This window comes from Tursiops truncatus, chromosome 13 (assembly GCF_011762595.2).
Source record: "Tursiops truncatus isolate mTurTru1 chromosome 13, mTurTru1.mat.Y, whole genome shotgun sequence".
NCBI classification, from domain to species: Eukaryota; Metazoa; Chordata; class Mammalia; order Artiodactyla; family Delphinidae; genus Tursiops; species Tursiops truncatus.
In genome coordinates, this window is record NC_047046.1 from 4,761,756 (window position 1) to 4,785,092 (window position 23,337).

The 23,337-nt window shown below is 45.7% G+C and overlaps 1 protein-coding gene across 1 annotated transcript in view; it reads right to left on the reverse strand.

Moving 5' to 3' along the window:
- Positions 1 to 16,890: 16,890 nt before the first annotated feature.
- The window catches only part of TMEM132B (transmembrane protein 132B), a 234,445-nt gene continuing 227,998 nt past the window's right edge, over positions 16,891 to 23,337 (reverse strand). Inside the window, exon 9 of the mRNA XM_073790880.1 lies at positions 16,891 to 22,937. Coding sequence (XP_073646981.1) covers positions 21,789 to 22,937 — 1,149 coding nt within the window. The 3' untranslated portion in view covers positions 16,891 to 21,788. The remainder of the gene's footprint in view (positions 22,938 to 23,337) is intronic.

The following is a 23,337-nucleotide window of genomic DNA, read 5'->3' on the forward strand; positions in this document are numbered from 1 at the left end:
CCTCTTAGTTCTTTGAATCATTTTGATTGTGTACTTGTCGCAGTAAACATCTTTGTGCTCACATCCATAAGATAATAATTCTACAGCAGCTGTCAGTCCTGCTTTGCAATAGGCTTCTAACTCTAAACCCCTTCCGTGTGGGTGGGGTCACGTGATTAACCCCGTGAGCCCCGCGGGCTGGGAACAGACATGACGTGTTACAAGGGAAATTTGTTTTCGGCAGGCAAAAACACCACTGCTTATGTCGCCTGTCCCCTTCCAGAATGTTCCAAGCCCCCGTGGCTCCAACATGGGAGCCCTTTGGTCAGCATCACTGCTGCTCTTCCCCTGGTGTAGCTCTGGTCAGCTTTCTGGACCTCGGACGCATCAGGCGTGCATTAGGCTTGGGACCTTCGCAATTGCTGTTCCTCTTTCTGGAACACTCCCCTCCCCCAGATATCCCATGGCCTACTCACTCACTTCCTTTAGTCCACGCTCAGATGTCAGCTTATCAGTGGGTCTTTGTTGATTATTTCTTTTTCAACTCCCATCTCCACCACCAGCCACTCGCTATGCTGTGCTGTTCTCCATAGATCTTTACCCCACCGAGCCTACTCTATAATTACCTATTTATTTATTATCTGTCTCCTACCTCAAAAGTATAAGTTCAGTTTACCATCACATTGCCAGTGCCTGGAATAACGGCTCTCATAGAGTGGGTCTCAATAAATATTCGTTGGAAGAAAGAAAGAATGAATAAATGTTCACCACACACGTGGGCCGGATGGTGGTCCCTTTCTCTACCCACACCTGTTTCTAGAGAGTTGAAATTCTACTTCCATGTTTTCAAGAGAAGCAAGGGAATTGGATGCCTTACAATGCAAAACCTGATTTTCCAAGTGTCAGTCATAAAATTCTAAAGTATAGAAATAAGCGCTCCGCGGGCCAGATAAAGACCCCAGCGCTTCCCCTCTTCCATGTCCCAGCTCAGAGCTCATCTTAGAAAAGGTCCCCCATAAACAGGATTGTCATGGCAATGACAACAAAGGGAACAGCTGGCAGGGTCTTGCCCTCTGTGTCTGGGTCCTGACCTACAATTTTATAGCTGGATCATCTTCCGAGCTGGCTGCACTGCTGTATGGCCTTACACCGGAGGCTTCACCTCTGTGAACTTCCGTTTCCTCCTCTCGAAATGGGCAGGATACAACCAGTCTGCAGTCGGTTGTTAGGACTGCCCCCCATATTTGCAAATTGCCTGTGTCTGACACAATGACTGGTAGAAGGCCATGTTGGAGAGATAACACTTCTTATTACTGTTGCTTCTTGGTCCCATCCTAGCACGGTAAGCATCTGTTGGTGGTGGGGAAATGGTCCGTTGGTAGGTGTTTTCTGTGCACAGACTTAGACCCCTACCGTTGGCATCTACCATTCAGACTAGAAAGAGAGCTGAGCCCGGATCTGGGGGGGCAGGTTTTCTTCTCTAGCCCACCCACTCACAAGTCTGGCTGACCTCCTTCCGTGTGCCAGGAGCTGCTCTAAGCTCTAAGGGCACAACAGTGGCCAAAACAGGACCCGCCCTCGTGAGGCTGAGACTCCAGAAGGGGGAGCAGTGGATTGGAGGGCATGGGAGACTATGATGACCGCTCTGGAGAAATACAGACCAGGAAAGGCAGACAGGGAGTGCGGGGATGCAAGGAATGAGTGTGGTCAGGAGAGCAGGGACCTCCGGGGTTGGGGGGAGGGAGCCCGGCTTCCCTCCAGGGGGAGGGGGAGGGAGCTATACACTCACTTCCTCTGAAAGGTGAGGGGTGCGGTGCCGGGGTTAGATCTTTGCAGGCAGAGGGAGAGAAGTACCAAGGCCCTGAGGCAGGAGCCGTCCCGGTGTTTGGGAATCAGTGGGGATAGAGGGCCAGCAGCAGAGCTAGTGAGGGCGGCAAATGAGATCAGAGAGGGCACAGAGCAGGGGTGTCCGTATGGGTCTTGGTGAGGGTGCTGGCTTTTTCCCTGAGAGACGAGAGCTCTGGGGGTTTGGGGACATACTATGGTACTAAATGTAGCGTGAGGCCGTCAGATTCCCTTTGTGACTCACTTTCTTTCGAGGCTGATCATGTCCTATGCAGAATTAATATGCCTGCACCTTTCCCACAAATAGCCTCATATTCTGGGGTAACGACTATGTTTTCTATTTCAAAAACCACTAGGTAATTTATTCTTGACTTCTCCTTTTTTTTTTTTTTTTTTTTTTGCGGTACGCGGGCCTCTCACTGTTGTGGCCTCTCCCGTTACGGAGCACAGGCTCCGGACGCGCAGGCTTAGCAGCCATGGCTCACGGGCCCAGCTGCTCCACGGCATGTGGGATCTTCCCGGACCGGGGCACGAACCCGTGTCCCCGGCATCGGCAGGCGGACTCCCAACCACTGCGCCACCAGGGAAGCCCCTGACTTCTCCTTTTTCCGAGGAAAACAGACTTGTCAATTTGTTAAAGCTAAAGGTTCTGGGGGTTTTTTGGTTTGTTTCTTCATTTACTGCTTCTAGTCTATTTGGTGTCACATTGTACACAGGATGAGCTACTGACCGCACGTAGCTAGCTTGTCGGTGTAGCCATCAATGTGACAAGGAACAAAGTCAGGGGAAGGGATGACGGGACATCCAGTTTTTATGGGAGAAACCGGGACACAAAAGCAGATGTGGTCTCACTTTGCAAAGCAGAGGTGGTGGTCTGCAAACCAGCCTGTTGAAAACTTGCCCAAACGGGCCACATGTTCTGGCAGATGTGACTTTGATTTTTGAGTTGTTTTATTTTCATTTCTCCTTGGTCTTCAGCTGACGGAGCCGCCTGACGATTCAGCTCGAAGTGTGTCTCCTCACCATCCTTCAAGGAGTTCGCTTTGCACAGTCAAACCTCCCTTCCGGAATGTCGCGGTGAGATTGTAAGCTGAGCCTCTTTGCGATGTGTCACCTCCACTCTCTGATACGCTTTGCGATATATGGGTTTTCCCCCAAACTGGGGGACCACACAGTACACACAGGGTGGAGAATAATGGGCTACACGGAGTCTGGAGGCCTGGGCTCAAATTCTAGATCTGTTACCTGCCTCTGCTGGTTTGTTTTAATGTCTAAGCTTCAATTTCCTCAACTGCAGAACTCAGAGGTAAACAGGATCTCAGTTATCGGGGAGGATGGCAGCTTTTATCATTGATAATAGAAGTATCCTGGAAGTTCTTCTTCCTTCAGCTGTTCAGACAAGGCTTGAAGGATCCCCCGAGCGTGCAGCCGGATGAGACAGCTGGCGCGGTGTGTAACGTCAAAGGTCGTTGTGATGCCCTGACCTGGTCCCAGCGTTCCACCAAGGGACCAGCGTGGATATCATGGGTTGTCTGCATGTGCTCATTCAGGGTGTCATCCAGGACAGGGTGGCCTTAACCCAATCATTTAACAATTATATGTTGAGTCCAACCGTTGGCAAGACATAGTATATACACAGAAGGAAAATAAGATGGATTAAGTGTCAACCGTCTTGTCTCATCCCATTTAATTCCCAACCATAACCCTACAAGGGAGGGAGTCCTCTCCCCATAAACAGATGGAGAAACAGATCAGGGAGGGCAAGTCACATCCAACATTCTGCACCATCTGCGTGACCATGGCTGGATTCACAATCATGGTTTTCTGATCCCACAGTCCATGGTGCCTCAAAACCCACTCCCACCCCTGGCTTTCCCTCTTCTGAGTTTGGAAGATCCAGACCCAGGGCACTAGATTTGTCCTTCATCCTACTCGGTCCTTCCCCACTCCGTTCCCAGGAATAACCAATCTTGTATCGCCACCCTCGCCCTCATTCATTGTCTCCAAAGCCACCACTTCCATGAAATCTCAACAACTTCCTTCCTCTCATGCGCTGCAGGCAAAGCCAACTGCACAGGTGTGTGACCTGGGCAGGTGCATGGGGCCCCAGGCTAAGAAGGGCCCCATGGTTGGTTTAATGCTCTGGTGTCACCATCTTAAAATTCTTAACAAGTTTATCTTTGAACTTGTGTTTATAAAGGAAGTCAGATGAAGCATCAGGCCACACGTGAGAGCAGAGGACATACATGTAACGCGTGTGTCTGCTATTCCCTGCTGCCCCATTCTCACATGGCAGCCGTGATACCGGATCGCCGGTGGATCCATCTTCAGATGGCAAGCAGGGTCACTGACTGACCCTCTCCCTCACTTTCCTTTTGAACCTGAACTTGCTCTGAATGCAAAAAGAAGCAGCATTCTAAGAAGCATGAATGACCAGAGAACCCTACCGTGGACTTTCCAACTCATGTTACTCTCCTACACTGAGCATCTACTGATCCTGAAAAGGATGACCTAGAAGAAAAGAAAAAAAAAAAACAATCTAGAGTTCCTTTTCTTTCCGTCTCTCCCTTATTCATCAGCAAGCTGAAGGGAGAGATTTTTCATAGAATATGTGCATCTCAAGACGTGAAATAAAAGAGTTGAGTCGGTTTTGTGCAACATTTCCACTGTCCTGGCAAGAAGAAAATACATATGCATTTAGAATCTATAAAATGCATGTTAAATGCACTGATATTTGATGATTCTGCGTACAGGTTAAATGCACGGGTATTTACATCTAAAACTGGTCTTGCACAGTATAAAGATTAATGGCAAAATTTGTTGCCATTATTTAAATTTTTTATTTACCTAGAACAGCACTAAATAGCAAATAAGAAATACCATAAGTTGAGAGAGAGACCACAAGAAAAAGCTTAATATTTTGTTACCTTGGTACTTTTATCCTTTTTTTTTTTAATCCCACCTGCAGATTACACAGCCAGCCCAGCCCACAGGGCTGTGTGTGTTACGTCCTCAATTTACACTTCAATCGTGACCTCATTCTCAACAGTAAGGCTGGTACCTAATCAATCTTTGTGACACCCCCAGCAACCAACATGAAATTAAGTCCACTAATAGGTGCTCGTGCTTGTTTCTTGTTTTGGCTTTAGAATGAGGAGGTGGGAGTGGGTGTTTTCACCAGTGGATTGGAAAATGGGGACATTAAGCAGGAAACTAGTCACGCAGCTTCTGAAAATAACTGTAAGGTTGGTTTCCGCTTCTTATTCACTTCTCCTCCATCACAAATAAATGTACTTTTAAAATCCTTTAAAGTGCCTCTTGGCTACACACAAAACATGCCATTCGTCCCTGTCAGCTGGAAATCTCTCCGTTGCAAATAAGAGAAAACTGCACTCAAAATGGCTTAGAAAGTGAAGACAACTTATCGATTCACATAAAGTTGCACAGTGCACCTCGGGGCAGCTCTGTCCAGCAGTTCCACAGTATCTCCACGGCCCCGGTGCTTTTCTGTTCTTTGTGCTTCTTCTCCACACCGCCGGCTACATCCTAGTCACACCCACCTCATGATCACAAAATGGCTGCCAGCAACTTCCAGGCACAGGAGCTTCCTCGTTTCTGTCTCTTTTTCCAATTAAATGTGTGTTTATGGGGACTGAGCTGGCAGAAAGTCATTCTAGATCAACTCGGGTCCTTATCTGCTAACGATGGAGAAAGCTTATCTGAAAATGAGGTCAATGCAGAAGAAAACATATCTGAGAGATGAAGAAAGAGAATGGGTCTGGGGGGGGTGGCTTCAGATTCTTAGGAATATTGATTGAGCAGCTGGGTCAAGCTATGCCTGAAATCATATCCCTGACTTTACACTTACAAGGGCCAATAAATTCCTTGGTTTTTTGTTTTCTTTTTTGTTGTTGTTGTTCTTTTTGTTTGTCTGTCTGTTTGATTTTGGGTTTGGGTGTGTTTTTTTGCTTGTTTGATGGATTTCAGTTACTGTCGATCCTGAGAATCCTGACAGAGAATCCTGACAATCATAAAACTCGTCCATTCAAATATTCATTCACCAACTGTCCTCAAGCACTCTTCTGTATCAGGAACTGGTCTGTGCTTTTTTTTTTTTTTTAAATTACTGGGGTATAGTACATTCTGTATCAGGAACTGGTCTCTGCTTTTTTTATTATTATTATTTATTGGGGTATAGTAGCTTCCGTATCAGGAACTAGTCTCTGCTTTTTGGAGCCTGCAATCCAGAGAAAGAGGATATACCCCAAGCAAACATCTGGAAGGGATTAATCTTATATTCGTGAGATCTGGACATGTCATAGACAGCTTGGGCAGTAGCAATATCCCTCCTCCATGAGCCACCTGTCAGTTTCGATTTCTAGGAGCCTAGCTGGAGAGAGGGCTGTAAAATGCTTAGATAATATATAAGTACAGGTAAACCCCTTGCACTTAAATGTTAAATTCCCTGCCCCAATCCCAACATCTAATCAAAAAGGCAGGCGCAAAATAATATGTCTATAAATTACTTTCATTAAAGATATTTTTTTCTACTGAATTTGGGCAGTAGAGAGAGGAAATAAATCTAGCAGTTTAAATGCTCAGTTTTTCATTGTGTTCATTCCTCCAGCTTCTGCCGAGTTCTGTATTCGAACAGCAGGGGCATAAGAACCTTTTGATAAAAGCTCTGATTTAAGCCACTCCAGATAATTCGTGTCTGCCATGAACTTTGTTTTTCTCTACATCCCTGTGCTTTCTCGTGGTGCTCAGGGCCACCAGCCAATTCTCTGAAATTTCTAATCTCTTAAATAAACGGACGTGGACAAAAGAGACTGCTTCCTTCCTGATTCTACATCTTCTGAGGGGTGTGGCTGATTTTTTTTTTTCATGCATTTTGGAAAGTTTCTTCTCTATCCCCAAGTGATTCATCTCCTCATGTAATTTTCTGTAGAGTTTCATCACATGCTGTTGGTATAATTCAGGCTGCATTTTAATCTTCTGCCGGAGTTTTCAATTTTCCCTTTCAGACAGCACTCTCTGACTACAGAGATCCTGGCTCCCTTTTGGAGAGTGTAATTGGATGCTGAGTGCTTTGTTTATTTGATCCCCTCCTGGTAGCTTGTATATTTCCTAACTTTCTCCTGGCACTAACTTAGCTGCAGAAAGTGTGGTTTCTACTAAGCAGCTTTGATGTGATGAATCGTTTTCTGATGCGTTCTTTGTACTCAAGTTGCCACTCCTCGTGTACCTTGTTGGAAAGCAGGTGATTCTGCCATCCTTGAGCTGACCCTCGGTCTGACGATTCTCCATGCACAGCGTTGCTTGAGTATTGTTCATTGTTCAGTCAGACCCCTTGCTCTTACTTTCCCTCCTTCTGCTTCCCATAAAAGCTTAGACTTTCCCGAACGTCAGTATTTTTCTCCCAAATCATCCATTGGTGATATCAGACGCCGTTGCCATTCATCCTAAAGGGTTTAACCACTTGAGATTTTTTTGGCCTTGAGATTGGAGATCATTTGTTTCTAGGGACCATCATGAATTCTATGATATGTTTTAACTTGTGCGGAAAATCTTCAGGCTATCATTTTTTCCTTCCTTAAAATAATTTGTGTATTGACTATGAAAGCAATCGGCAGTATTTACCACCATCTCCCAAAGGAAACCCCAACCGGGACCTGTCTCAGAACCTCAGACAACACCATAGACATCCTGCCCAGCTTTTCCAAGACGAGTTATGATCAACAGGCTGTGGCGGTCAGTGCCGAAGGGCCCTTTGGGGGCCAGTCCCCTGCTGGGCCACGACAGGCCACACGGAACCCCATGGAATATTCCACGTGGACCCCAATCAAGAGCCTGGTCCAGGGACTTCCCGGAGGTCCAGTGGGTAAGACTCCACGTGCTCCCAGGGCCGGGGGCCAGGGTTTGATCCCTGGTCGGAGAACTAGATCCCGCATGCACGTTGCAACTGAGAGTCCGCATGCCGCAACTAAGACCCGGGGCGGCCTAAATAAATAAATATTTTTTAAATATATAGAATTTCTTCAAAAAAAAAAAAAAAAAAAAAAAAGCCTGGCCCAGGGAAGACCATTCATGAGGCTGAGAGGAGGCCTGAGGTGCCGTAAGGAAGGGTGGTCCCACCTTCCTCTGTCAGGGCGCACACACGACGACAAAGGTGGGAATGAAAAAGGATGCCTGAGCCAGAGGTGACCAGCCCGTGCAGGTCCCACGGGAAACCAAGAGCATCCCAGTTAAGCCGGTCTCCCATGCTCTGCACCTGGGGCTCAGGGCGTCAAAGTGGGTCCTTCCTTTCTTCATTTCAGGTCTTCCTCCCTCCAAGCCCGAAATCTGGTCCCGCCCACAAAGGTCACGGAACTCTCCCTCTCCCAGTTGTCCTGCTGGGTGTTCATTTGGTTGTTTGTTTTGGGGGGTGGGGGGGTGAGGCGGGAGGAGGGCAAAGGGGAGCAATTCTGAGACTGGGGTAAATCTGGCCACAAGTAGGGACAGAAGCAAAAAGGTCCTCACCACGGGTATTTGTGGGTTGCTCGCTTTGTTTGTATTTTTTGGAAGATTTTTATTTCATGACATTATTTTGAGTATAATTTGCATACAGTTAAAGGGACAGGTGTTAAGTGTATAGTCTGGTGAATTTTAAAAAGGCCTTTACCGGGCTTCCCTGGTGGCGCAGTGGTTGGGAGTCCGCCTGCCGATGCGGGGGACACGGGTTCGTGCCCCGGTCCGGGAAGATCCCACATGCCGCGGAGCGGCTGGGCCCGTGAGCCATGGCCGCTGAGCCTGCGCATCCGGAGCCTGTGCTCCGCAACGGGAGAGGCCACAACAGTGAGAGGCCCGCGTACAGCAAAAAAAAAAAAAAAAAAAAGGCCTTTACCAAGGTTAGCCAGTCCCTGATCAAGACAAAGAAGATTTCCATCACCCACGTCAACGCCCCTACTGGTCAACACACACCACAATAAAGGCAAACACTCCTCTGATTTCTACCCCCTTGGATTTTTTTTTTTTTTTTTTTTTTTGCCTATTCTTGAACTCATGTAAGTGGAATCACATAGTAAGTACTCTCATGTTTTGCTTCTTTCATTTCACTATGCCCATGAAGTTGCATGCTTCGGAAGTGTGTTCCTATTTTAGTTACATCCCACTGTTTGAAAAAGACAATTGTTTATCTGTTCTCCCGTGGATGGCTGTTTGGGTTATTTCTGTGTTTGGTGTGTATTATGAATAAAACTGCTATGCACATGTCTTCCTGTAGAATCATGTTTTTATTGCTCTTGGATAAACACCAAAGAACACTATTCTTAGCTAATATGTTAAGTATATGTTTAACTTAACCAGAAACTGGCAAGATGTTTCCCAAAGCAGTGATAGTATTTTACAGTTCTACTAACAATGTCGGAAAATGTTTCCTCAACACCTTTGCCAGCGATGGGTGTTTCGTTCTTTTTAATATTAGCCATGATAGATGGTATGCACTCGTATCGCGTCATCGTTGAAACTGACATTTCCCTGACAGCAAACGGTGGAAGGTACTCATTCTTGTGCCCATCACAGATCTTCCTTTGGGAAATTTCTGTTCAAAACTCTGACCCATTTTCAACTGGGCTGTTTGTCTTTTTATGGAGCTGCAGGCATTCTTTGTATATTCTGAATACAAGTCTTCTGCACCGAGAACATTTTCTCCCACTCTGTGGACTCTGCCTGTTTATTTTGGTCATGATGTCTTTCGAAAAACAGGTGTTTAGTTTTGATGAAGTCGATTTTATTGATGTTTTGCTAAATGACCTCGTGACTTTAGATTAAGAAAGCTTTGCTGACCCCAAAGTTGAAAGAAAAATATTCTCCTATGCTTTCTTTGAGAAGTTGTAAATTCTAGTTTTTATATTTAGGTCTATCTAGGTGTACTAGGTGTACCAAGGTTAAGGTACATCTTAACCTTGAAAGCATTGTTCTGAGTGAAAGAAGCGAGTCACGAAACCCCCATGTTGCGTGATTCCATTCATCTGAAATGCCCAGAAAAGGCAGACCTATGCACACAGAAAGTAGATCAGAGGTTCCCTAGGCTTGTAGATTGGGAGACTTGGGGAGTAACCTGGTGGTGGGATAGGGTTTCTCTTAGGCACGATAAGCATATTCTGAGATCGATTATGGTCAAGGTGGGAATCTACTGAAAGCTACTGAACTGTACACTTTCAATGAATGAATGGTGTGGTAGGTGAATTCTATTTCAATCCTGTTTTTATAAACAAACATCAAGGAACAAGTAAAAGCAGCTGGTTTCAGTTTTCTAATGCGAATGTCATCTTAGTGTTTGGCCTGATATGAGACAGATTCGTTCTTATAAAATGGATTTTTTTTTTTTTTTTTTGGTACGTGGGCCTCTCACTGCTGTGGCCTCTCCCGTTGCGGAGCACAGGCTCTGGACGCGCAGGCTCAGCGGCCATGGCTCACGGGCCCGGCCGCTCTGCGGCACGTGGGGTCTTTCCGGACCGGGGCACGAACCCGCGTCCCCTGCATTAGCAGGCGGACTCCCAACCACTGCGCCACCAGGGAAGGCCCTTAGGTTTATTTTTAAACTACAATTCAGGTCACATCTTTTGCCTGCTGGGGGCCTCTGACCCCTCCCTGTGAGAATCATAGTCCCAAACACAGGCTCGGCCATGAGGCTCCCCAACCCAGCCAGGATCCCCTGACCCTGAGGGTTCAAGCACATGGAACTGGCTGCCTTTGCATGTTCTGTTCCCTCTACCTGGAACAGTATTTCAATTTTACATGCCTATAACGACACCCCCCACAGTCGCTACTGCCAGCACCCTCTCCTCCTGGAAGTGTTAGGGACCCACAGACATGGAGTTTGATTGCCTTTTTGTCGCATCCATGAACCTGGTAACAAAGTTAACATTTTTGACCCTTTACTGTCACATTAATCAAGTGAGTTTTAGCTCTTTACTGGGCGTTTCATATGAATGGAAATATTCCCCTTGACGTGGAAAACAGTCTGGAGTTTTCTTGCTTTGTTCTATAATTTTATGTTAATGTCCAGTAAAGCATTTTGGTGGTTTTAATATCTAGAATATTGAAGGCTAAGGTAACATACGTTTTTAAAGAGTAGTTAATAATTTCCCAACTACAGGGTCGTTATCACAGATAGATGAAATGAAAAGTGATAAATGTACCTGAAACGGAAGAGGGCCCTATGGTCCTTCTCCCCCATGTCCTCTTTCATCTGTGGAAAAACCGTGGCCGAAGAATAAGTTGAATCAGAGAAGTGAGAAAATGCAGAAACAAAGGAAAACAGTCAAAGGAGATCAAATAATAACGGTTTAGTCACTAAGCATCGTCAAGGCCCTTTAGTTCCTCCTCAAGGGCTAGAGATAATATTCTGAGCCGTGTCCTGGGAGCCGTCTTGTAGATGCTGAAACCCCTACCAGGTGGAGAAGTGAACTACACGATGACCAGACTGTAGCCATGACATAAGCTGCCACAATTCCGAGAACTGGCCTCAAAGAAATGGAAACAAACCGACCCTGGAACTGAAGCCTAACCGTACTTAAAACAATCAAGATGACACCGGTCAGACGACCGCTGACCAATTTCAAGATGCCTGTCGGAGCTGCCTGTGCTGTTTCTGCATGCGGCCCCTCCCCTCCGTCTATAAAAGCTCTTGCCCACTGATTGTCTATCTTTGGACAGAAGTTCAACCCCACACACCGGTTGCCAGCATCCGAAATAAACCAAACTTTCGTTTCCAATAAACTTGCCTCTTTATTGGCTTTTGAGTGGCGAGCAGCCAGACCCCGCTTTCGGCTACGTACCCTCAGTTCCATAATTTGCTAATAGGTCTTCTGTGACTTGTGTCTTCTCTGAACACACGCCTCATCACTGGGAAGAGAAAATTCCAGATGGTTGGTCCCTGGAACCAGGGTTCTCTCGAGGGCTCAGGAGACACCCCAAATGTCCTTCCACCTAGAGGTTCTACTCTAAGGCATCTCGAACATTTATAATAAAACCACATGGAAATGTGACAGGTAATTCTTTGATAAAATGATTATTTTGCCTCTGAAAATATCTAGCTTTAAGCAGCTCATTACTGTTCACAATGGGCCTCAATTTCTTGGTGATCACTATACGCCTTCAGAAATGCTCGGAACGCTATCTCACCCGTGAGTTGTTTTCAAAAGTCACGACAATGTTATGGGTTCTAAACTTCACAGCGAGTGGAGATGGCATAGTATTATTTTGCAAGTCATTTTGGGTTCAGTAGTTCCCTCTTTGCATTTTAAATGTTGGGTACAGGGGTTAGGACTGCCCTAGGGCTGGGGCAGGTCTCCCGAGGTCAGACCTGGATTTCAGATCACTGAAGGCTGGACAGGAAGTTTGGAGCCTCCCTGAGAAGCAGAAAACGATCAGAACCAAAGACCTCATTAATTTAAAGATCCTTCAGGCCCAGAGCAGCTGCTTTCTCCTCAAATGAGCTTCAAAGGTAGCATTTCCCGATTAAGCAGGGAGGAATCGCTCCCCAGGTAGATCTAACCCATGTGGGATACAGTGATGAGCAATAATTATGCTCCATTCCCTGGTTCTCTGATCACCTTTCCAATGCACACAGTAAAGGACGTTATTCTTTCAATGGACAGGACACCAGAAACTGTACAATCCAAATTATATTCTGATTTCTGCTGAAAGGGACAAAGCCCCTAGGTCATAGATGGTCTTAAAAGTTTGATAAAGTAAAAAAAAAAATAAAAGCTCCCCCTGTGTTCTATGAAAAAAATAATACTATTAGGGAGTGTCAACTTCCACACCGTCTGTTGCTAATCTTGCCATTTAATATAAAAATATCTGCATACACAACACTCAAGTTCATGTGAACTATTTTTAGGTCAAGCATCATTTAAAAATTTAGGATGCAAAAAAATCCATTTTCAACAGCATCGAGGCATCGTGGAGCAAGCAGCAGTCTCCTTCGTGTGCGGGTCAGTCCAGATCCCCCTGGAAACTCACCTGGAGTTTCTTCATGTCCATCAACCTGGCTCCAAAGTGGCTTCAAATGTCTTGGATAGGCTGCCTCCTTGAGTTCTGCTTGACCGCATTGTTTAAACGAGAGTCGAGGCAGAGAAACTGTGTTTGGGGACGTCCCTGGTGGTCCAGTGGTTAAGACTCCCCGCTTCCACTGTAGGAGTCACGGGTTCGATCCCTGCTCTGGGAACTAAGATCCCGCAAGCCCTGCGGCCCGGCCAAAAAAACACCAAAAACCCAGAAAACAAAGAACCTATGTTTGCAGCCCAGTCATGCTTTGTTCATAGTCATTGCCCTTTGCGTGAAGGGAAGGGAGTTTTGTAAACACCTGGTTGAGAAGCTGCCATCGGCCCCTGTAACTATCGCGGTGAACTTGGGAGCATGGATGTTGGATCAAGGTTATCACAGGTGCCTGAGGCAGCTGCCCTGCCTCTGTCCTGGGAGGGCACGTGCTTTCCTAAGCTGAATTTTGCAGAGGATTCCTCAGCCATCCTTTTAGTTCAGGCAACATAGCTGTGGAGCCAATTATCTGTAGAGGGCATGAGTGTGGTGTGATGAGAGTCCTTTTCCCGGTTAAACTTTACAGGGTGGAGGAGACCCAATGTACTGAAATGTGTAAGTTGTCCCGGAGTCAAATGTAGCACGTCCCAAGACAATGAATGTGAATTGGAATGTCTGATGCCTCACTTAGTATTCCTGGGACTCCAATTTTATAAATAGAATTGACTTCCGCCTGGCTGGCAGGGACAGATCTGAATAAACCTTTTCTGCTCATTAAAATTTAACTTTATGAGCCTTAAGGAAAAATGGACTTTTCTTGGCTTTCTCCAAGAACTGAGTTTGCCTGTCTGCCCTACAGAAAGTCACCACGGTCATCTTTCTGGAACGAACCTTCTTAATGTAGGGAAAGTTCGTTCAACTGGCTGGTTAGCCAGAGTACTTGCCCTAGGGCACAAAAGCAAGCCTCTTTCCTTCGGAATCTTGTTCTCACACTTAAATACACCATGCTTTTCTCAAATTCTCAAGGTCTCGGCCAATGACTGTCCTCAAAACCCTGAAGACAGCTGCCCCTACACTGAAACTAAAAACTTCTTAATATCTTCCTTTGAACAATTATGAGAGGATGAGATAATTTCCTGGCGCTTACCCATTGATTGTTTTACTATGACAAGGAATCATCCAACACATTTCATTTCTTCATTTTCAAGATGTTTGGAAGTGCCTTTACAGAGAGGTTAAATATACTGTGGGACAGATACAACGGATCAATCATACTGAAAGCCGTGGGTAGTATGAGACGGGTTCATGACACAACCAAGAAAGTATAGAGAAGCACAATGCTGTTAACAGCATGCTCTGTTTATAATAGCTGGTGTTTACCAGGGAATAAGAATCCAACTCAGAAGAACGGAGACAGAAGATCACACCCCCCTTTTGTTTTTTTTCAAACGCCAGACAGAATTTTTTCCCACTGTGTTCGTGGCCTTGAAGCCACTCAAAAGTTTAGAACTGGCTGGGTGATGTGGGTTTGGTCACCCCCTGTATTTGGCAGCCCGGATGGGATCCACCCGAGAAGAGTCTGGGGCTGGGAACTGACGGCTGAGGATACAGATTTAAATCGTCAGCAAACAGCATGCCCTTCAGACACGTGTCACAGATAAGCAGCACTGGAAAAATTGTTTGCCACGGGGAGACACATGTGACTCCCTGCAAGAGCACGGATCTGCTGTACACGATTCATTGGGTGCCAGGGAGCGGCAGAGCTACTTCTTTTTTCCTGGCTTTGATCAGTTGCTTATTATTTCATTCTCCACTCTCAGCCCCTGTCTTTCATAGTTTGGGCGTTTGCTTAAACCTGCACTGATGTACCTAGAACACCAACTGTCACGGGGTTCGGGCAATGGGTTTGTTCTTGGAATCCACGTTGGGTTTTAAATTGATGCCCTTTTGCTAGAAGTCCAGAAAAAGGCTCCCAGGGGAAGACAACTACAGAAAGAGGGAATCACTTGCTTGGTGGTCTGTGCGCAGAGGAAGTACTTGGGTCCCTCCGTCTGCCAGTCCTGGTATCTTTTGGCACATAAGCTGGTGGGACTGAACCATTCATTGCTCCGGAGTAACTGATATGGTAGCAGATCTGATGCAAATTTTCAGATGCGCTAAGTGGCATTACAACCAACCAGAATAGTAACCAGAATAGTAACCAGAATAGTAACCAGAATAGTAAAGTAAAGCGTTGAAAACCCGGAAGGGTGTGCTTAACGATGCCCGGCGTGTGGCCCTTGTCAGCCTAAAATATTTATGGGAATAAAGCACGCTATGCGAGAATATACATGGCTTAAATGGAGACCCTACAGTGATCACAACCGGGGGAAAAAAGGCACACTGTCGAAGGAAGCATCTCTAAGTGAAAAAACTATATCAAAGGGGAAGTGTCTACACTGGCCTCTTGGGTTATTTCCTTCAGTGACTCAGATTCTTATAAGACGTAACAATAAAATAGCAGATCATTTCAGCTCCAACCTTATCAGGGAAAAAGAAAACGTGGCTCACATTCTTTGACCAATTGAAGTAAAGAAAGAAGTTTCAGGTCAGAAGTGATTTAAACCATCTTAGAGCAGTAATGTTGTCTAGGGGGTGGAAAAGTCAACATCACATGGACCCTGAATCCCAAAGCAATATCCATCCCTCTGTTTGTAAAGTGCTTTATTCCGGTGGGCGGCGTAGATGTATAAACTGACCTCAGTGGCTGCAGCACCTAAAGAAATTGCAGTCCTCAAGCTAAAAGTAAAGGTTTCATCAGAACAACTGACCAAGAGCCATGGAAAATATAAAGGCATCTCATGAAATGGGAAGATTGTCCAGTTTGTCAGTGGACGGCATGGCTGCTTTCTTGGACGGGTAGCACAATTTCCCTATCAGACTTGAATTGTTACTTCCCACCTGGAATGTGATCGTGTCCTGCCATCTTGACTCACAGAAAAGGCTACAAACACTGTAACCAGGTTAGAATGTTTCTGCACTTTTTTGTGTTTTAAAAAAAATGTTTAAAGCAAACAACACAAAACCTCTGTAAGTGATCTAAATTATATAAACCAATAAACTACCTGTGTAACTGATCTAAATTGTATAAAACCATAAAGAAACTAACGGGCATTAAGCATTTCAGTATCAAAAAGTTTGCAATGCAGTGTTTGCGTTTTGCGCACACAGAGGTCTAAACCTAAAGGGTTCACTATTTTACAAGCCTCATTTCAAACTTTCTTTGTTCCCTCTTTCAGAAATCAACTTTACTAAACTGCATACATGCACGCTGAGATCTGGGGAGAGCCTTCGGGGTCTGTGGCTCTGTCCTCCACCATTCCAGGAGGAAAAAGAAGAAGGGGCTGTTAGTGGGAAACACTCACCCAAAGTGTGAGAAATCCTGCCGATGGGGGCATGTGTGGAAAAGCATCTGGGCTCATCTGAAGCCTGTGACTCTGCAGGTTTCATTTCACAAGGCCAATTCCTAGGTTGACACTCACTTCCTCATATGATCTCTGGAGGGCCCAGTGAAAGATCAGGCTCGGGGTGGGGCATTTATTATGACATGTCAAGTTACTGCCCTAGAGACATCCCTTTTCATCCTGATAACGAGGAGTGCCATTTGCCAAAATGCCAAAGATGATGCTGGCAGCGTCAGAAAGGGCATTCAAGCCACAGAGAGCTGTGGGGACTCAGCAATGCACCCGGCAACCTTTCAGCTGAGACATCATCAGCCTTCCAAGCAGGATCCCCGATTCTCTTGTGTTTTTCTTACACGTCTAGAGCTCTACCTATTCTGGACTCTCAGCACCACAAGCCCCTGCCCCAAATATGGAAACAGGAGTGAGTCATAGATAAGTAGAGACTAAAAGGGAGAAGACGGCAGGGCTGACGCATTACATGTCAGCACTGAGTCCAAGACAGTTTGACCCTGGGCAGGGACCTGCGAAACAGGAGTCCTCCTTCTGAAACATCAGGGAAGAAGTGTCCCCCACTCTGCTAGGACAACACATGAAAAGTTTACCTTTTTCAAAGGTCAAAGTTATTTGCAACTTTCAAGAAACATTTTCTTTTGGTTTCCATTTACTGCTGCGTCAAAGGTGTTAAAATCTCCGGCTAAAAAGAAAAACATATAAAGAGAGTCAAATCATAGAGATGCTGCGAGTAAAAGATGTGGATAAAATAATGAAACCACTGGAGAATGTTTAAATGTTTATTTTCATGTTAAAAAGGATGAATTACCCTGTGGTTAGTATATACCTTTATGCTGGAAAAGGATGTCACTTTATTTCTGAGATATTTCCAGGAAAAAAAAAGAAAAAGAAAAAGGAAAAAAATCCAAAAGTAAGGAAGAGTAAGATCAAAATGTTCTGGCAGATTCCATCAACAACCCCAACAGAAGTCATGTCCTCTAAAGGCTGCACCTTTAATTGAGTGCATTTCACGACGTCAGGTTCTGATGTTTTCCCATAATCAATTTAGGTATTTCTGAGCGGGATGTCTGTACATTTAAAAGCTATAGCTTTGCATGCTTTTATGTTAAAACGTATTTATTCCAACACACCTTTCAGTGTTTCAGTATATTGCCTATATTACATACAAAAATATCTGCTATATCCGTATTTTAGCGTAACTCTTCCACCACCCATACTGTTCCTTTACACAACAGGTGACACGCAATACATTACACGTAATATAATTTTGAGGGAGGAGATGGTCGCTGGGTTTATAAACCATCTACCGTGTCATTTACAGAGACTAGAACGGAGAATTGAGGCCATTTTTGAGTTGACAAGAGTAGAAAAACAATGGTGTCAATGGTAAAGGAAAGATTTCGATGAAACCACCCTCTGTGGTCAGTGGAGTTGGAATGAATGATCTTCTCAGACACTTTACTGTGGTCCCAACATTGGGAAGACACCCTTCTAAAAGAGTGAGACAAGAATGGTGATCAACATGCACAAGGGCAGACTTCCTAAAACTTAAAGTTATCCAAGTACAAAATACTTCATCTACAGATGTAGCAAAGGGACAGAAATTAATCCATTTTTTCCCTGCAATCTTTATAAATAAAAACTCTCTGCCTACGATTTAAGGATGATTGCAGTCTGGGAACTCAGGCTGACCAGTGTGCAAAAGAAAAGAGCCAGGAAGTCAGTTATTCCCTTTTGGTTCACACAGCGTATCCTGAGATCTGCTAGCCAGTGTGTCCTTTGGGGGAAGTTTCCAGGGGAAGCTTCCAGTGTCTTTTCTTCTTTCTTTCTCTCAAATGCAACACTGTAGGTTTAACTCCAGGACTTCTGTGTGGCAGCTGCTCCTTGATAGCTGTACGCTGGCCTGGAAAGCAGCCTGTTTGGCCCCTGGAGACAGTGGTCTCACATCCTCCACGGGTGTAGGTCACCTGGCCCTCATGGGGCATCTGAATTGCCCTCCGTGTGACTCATGGAGCTCGCGGCCTGGTGTCCCCTCTAGAGGCTGCTGGTGTCTGCCTCAAGGGGAGTCTGAACATCCCATTCTCAGGGGAGAGGAAGGGACTCTATTGACATCGTTTCTTTCAGGTTATTGACAACTGTCCTTTGGATATCTCAGCCGTAAGAACCTGGGAAATCCAGGCAAATGCATGGCCCTCAGCGAATCATATTTCAAGCCTTAGCAATTTACGTCATTTCCCCCTATTTTATTTATTTATTTATTTATTTATTTATTTATTTATTTATTTATTTATATTTTTTGGGCTGCATTGGGTCTTCATTGCTGCGCGCGGGCTTTCTCCAGTGTCTCCGGCGAACGGGAGCTGCTCTTCGTTGCGGTGCGCGGGCTTCTTATTGCGGTGGCTTCTCTTGTTGCGGAGCACGGGCTCTAGGCGCACGAGCTTCAGTAGTTGTGGCACGCGGGCTTCAGTAGTTGTGGCACGCAGGCTCAGTAGTTGCGGCGCACGGGCTTAGTTGCTCTGTAGCATGTGGGATCTTCCAGGACCAGGGATTGAACCCGTGTCCCTTGCACTGGCAGATGGATTCTTAATCACTGTGCCACCAGGGGGGTCCCATGCCCCCCCCATATGAGCTGAAATATTTTGGAGGTATAGTTCCTATTTGTTTTAAATTGACTAGTTGGAAAACAAGCCGATATAACCCATAGTTTCTAGTCAGCAGGGAATATTTAGAGCGGAAAGAACTTCAGTGACATTCTGTTAAGCTGAATAGTGTCCACACCAAAGCTGAGAACAACTGACAGTGTTGATTCCCACAAAAAAACTGAATTTCTGATTCTTCACTATTCACACACACACGTGGGTATAATACGTATGTGCGTGTGCATATATGGGAGTGTGTGTGGTATGGTAAAAGGGATCGCTGCCCTGAAACCTTCCATTTGATCTTTATTTTGAACTGACTGAGTCTCAACAGAAACCAGCGAAGGTGGTTTATGTAGCCTGCATCACTCTGGGTGACGTTGTCCGCTTACCCAAGGGAGGCGTCTTCAGAACCACGGTCAGTTCCCGGCTCCGCAGAGGAACCCCTGGCCCTTCCTGATTCTCCCGTTTGCTTCCTGCGTCACGTCAAGCACTCGGACCACAGGAGATGCTCTAACTTGTATGCCCCTTAATAAGGCTCCCCGTGACAATAGTAACTTCCTTTGTCCCCTCCCGAATTATACCCACGGGAAGTCTCATTTTACCAGTGCGAGGCAGCCTGCTGTGTGTGTGAGAGAGACTCACCCCCTGTATTAGTTGAGGGTCCTCAGCTTCAGAAATGACATCCCTACCCTGTCTGGAATGTCCAAGACCCAAAGGGAGAGAAAATGGAAAATATCTGCCAGGAGTAGCAGGGCTCCCGGGGACAGCTATGTTTCAGCGAGTGCCTGAATCCCTCTCTTTGAGCTACCTCCTTGCCAAGCCATTTGAAAAGCAGAGGCAGCTTCCTCTGGCCACCAGAGGCGCTCTTCCTACAAGGTGTCAGCCATCTCTTTGCAAACTCCTTTGGAAGCTGATGCCTGGGTCTCCTGGCTTTATTCCCCAAACAAACTGGAAGATCTGGGGAACCTCAGCAGCTTCAGCTCCTAACCCCCATTTTAAACACAAGAGCAACTGAACACCAGCCTCTGAGGGCAGGCAGCGTTATCACTGGTAACTTAGGTGCAGTTTACAAACGTAGTGTAGTCCTGTGGGCAAGAGACACAAGGAAAATTCTGTGTCTGCCGTGTCGCGGTTGGAGAAGGCTGGTTGTCACACTCCTGTCCACGGAACCCTAGAAGAGAACCACGGAAGCACACCCTTTTGAATTGCCCAGTCGACAGCCATCAGGAGTCAAGAAACTGTTTCAACACCTCCTGCAGGTCCTTGACTGTTTGGGCCTTTAAGATTCTACCTCTCAGAGATGCAAATGGCTCAAGAAAGCTCAGAATGAGGCATAGCCTCACCCAGTGTCTGATTTTCCAGCTAGTGCATCTTCGTAGAACGTTGTCATGGTTTCCTAATCTGAAATTCTTGCTTTGCTGTTCTTTGAAAAACATTGTTTATTTAAAAATTATGCAGGAATCATGATTTTTTTTTTTCTCTCTTGCCACTTCGATTTCCCAATAGCTATGGTTTTTCATCACAATTGCTTCTCAAGCTTCTGGAAGTCATTTATTTTATGAATTTGGGGGGGTAAACCCATTGCTGTTCTCCATTAATGGACACCCTGTATAGGTTTTATCTCTGCAGAGTCATGACTGAGGATAGATATATGTTTTGGGTTTGTTTGGTTGGTTTTTTTTTGGTGGTGGGTGGAAATCATTGTATGGGTCGATTTCTACATATCGCTAAGCTGAAACATCATTTCATTTCCCATTTTTAAAAAGTTTTGTTCTGGTAAGAGAAAAGTTTAATCTGAAGATACTTCCTATGCAATTTCCTTTCTCTGCATATCATTTTTAGATTTTGATTTCAGTTTGGATAACAAATGGTGTTGACCACAAAGCATTAGTATAAATACAACTATTTTGAGGACTTTTTTTTGTCCTCAGAAACGCACCCCAGGAAAGAGGTCCTCATGACTCCCGCAAGCAGAAGATAAAAGGAAAGGTTCACTGTTCACAATTTTTCTCCAAAGTTTTTAAGCTTCATGTAGAAAACTGTAAAGAAGACGGCCCTCTCTTACAGTATATTAATATTTTAAGTAAAATCCCATGTCCCCGTCTGATACAAGAAAGTTCAACAACAAAAAGAAAGAAAGACGGCATGAGGCTAAGCTTCTTAGACATTGCCCCTAAGGGATGCAGTGAGGAAAACTGGAAAGACCCTGAACGCCTGCACAGACACCCAGGAAATAACAGGACGTGGCACACCACAGGGACTAAAATTCATATGTAAATCAAACAGATTTCAGAGAAAAGAATGAAATTGCTTGTCTTCATGTTTCAAAAAGAATTGCAGAGGTCAAAGGAACCAGGTGCAGGTGCAAAGATATATAAAAATAATGAGCAGTGCTCGTAACAAATATGGGCGGCTACATTCAGCAGCTTTCACGTATGTCCAATCTCAGGCCAAGGGCAAGAAATGTCCACTGTGCTTTAAAAGGTCTAGGAGTAGAAAAATCAAACCCAAGTCTTTTCTAATTCCACACGGCTGTTTCGCCACGAGATGATTAACAATGTCTGTGGGGTCTGGTTTATTATATTTGAACTGAGCTAGTACCAGGCAGCAGAGAAAACCGTGGTCTTAGAATTTCTCCAGGACCCCCTGGGAGCTTATCTGGGGCACATCCTGGCTTCAAACCCAGCTGCCTTTGCTCTCCCTGATCGCTGCTTAGAAAGGGATCCCGCCAGACCGCCACAAACGAAGCTTTGTTAACTCATCCCCTATTGCTGGTCAGACTCGGGCTCCACCATTCAAAAAGCAGAAGGCATAAAGGTGAATACAGACATGAGAAAGGAGTTTACATCTGGTCCTGCAGCCTCTCCATGTACTCTCTGAAGCCCTGGGACGCCCCCAGCCCCATGTCTGGGCACACCCACTGGATGCTGTCATCACTGTCAAACGGGATGGAGTTGGTGTACGGACCGCCGTCCTCCGGGAGGATGGTGGTGTAGGACGTAAACTTGACCCTCTTCCTCTTTGGGCCGGACGAACTCAGAGGTTCGTTTTTCATGTCTTTCTCATAGACAAAGTCAGAAGGTCTGAGCAGCTGACTAGGGAAAGTCTTCTGGGAACCGCCATTCAGAAGGAAGTTCCTCTCCTCGGACTGCAGCCCCCTGTCGATCATGGTCGTGCACTCCTCCGACGGGAGGGTCACGTCCACCGGGTTCTCCAAAAGCTCCACGTCGTTCCCCAGCCAGACCCAGTCGTGGGAATGGGGGATGTCGCCTTGCTCGCTCACGGCGAATCTTTTGTGTCTGTATTTCCAGGCAAACGCCACACAGTTAATTAAGAAGACCAAAATGGCCAGGCAGAAGACGCAAAGCAGGGCGTACATGCCGATCTCCAAGTCGGTCAACCCCCTGGAGGTCACCGTAAGGTCACTAGGATTATGGGGTTCCGGTAACTTCCCTTGAGCGGGGAAGCTTGTAAAGGCGTCTGGACCACCACTCTTGAGCAGCTTCTTATCCTTTCCTTCCATGGGAGACTGCGGGGTTGTGCTTTGGTTGGTTCTTTCCCCGTGGCCGCCAGGGGCGCCATGTTGGAACCACTGCTGCACTGCCCTCTCCTGGCCTCCTTCACGCTCTATGCTGTTCCTCACGTGGTCTTTATATTCCCGACTGCCGCCCTCCACGTCGTTGGTGCCTCCTTGGTGCTCACCAGTATTTGCTTCAAATTTGACCTTGACGTTCCCTTTACCCACGGCAAGAACGCTCTTCCTCTTGGTCTTCTGACAGGGCTCACTGATCATCATTTCCAGTTTAATCAAGGGCCCTTGCCCTTCCCCCTCTGCAACGACAACCGGCCACTTGGACTGAAGGTTTGCCTGGACAGACACCACCATTTCATCCAATGATGAGACAGTAACCGAAAAATCCTTGGAATCGTAAATGTCTAAAGGTGTCACCGAACCGTCACTGAACAGAATCCAAGAACTGACTATTGCTTCCTAAGAAAAATGAAAGCAAAGCATTCTGTTATAATCAGGTTCCTTCAAACCTGCAAATGTAAATGCGATTTCCTATGTCATATTATTTAAACATACGATCTGAGAAAAATTGATTTCTGTGTTTTATCATCGTGAATAGCTCTCGACGCTGCCTGGAAGCGGCATCGGCCCTGAGCTATAGCTATAGTTGCTGTGAGAAACAAACAATACGCTTTAACAAGTGCATGAAAGTGTATGTTAATTTACTGCATGCCAGACAACAGAATTTGACTTTGACCTTTCTGAAAACATTTTGAAAGATCAGACAATTTATCTGAATCATACTCAGGTGCAACTCGTCAGGCGCCTGCTCGAGAGAATATTCCTTTGAACATTCTTTATTAGGAAGCCCATGCTGATT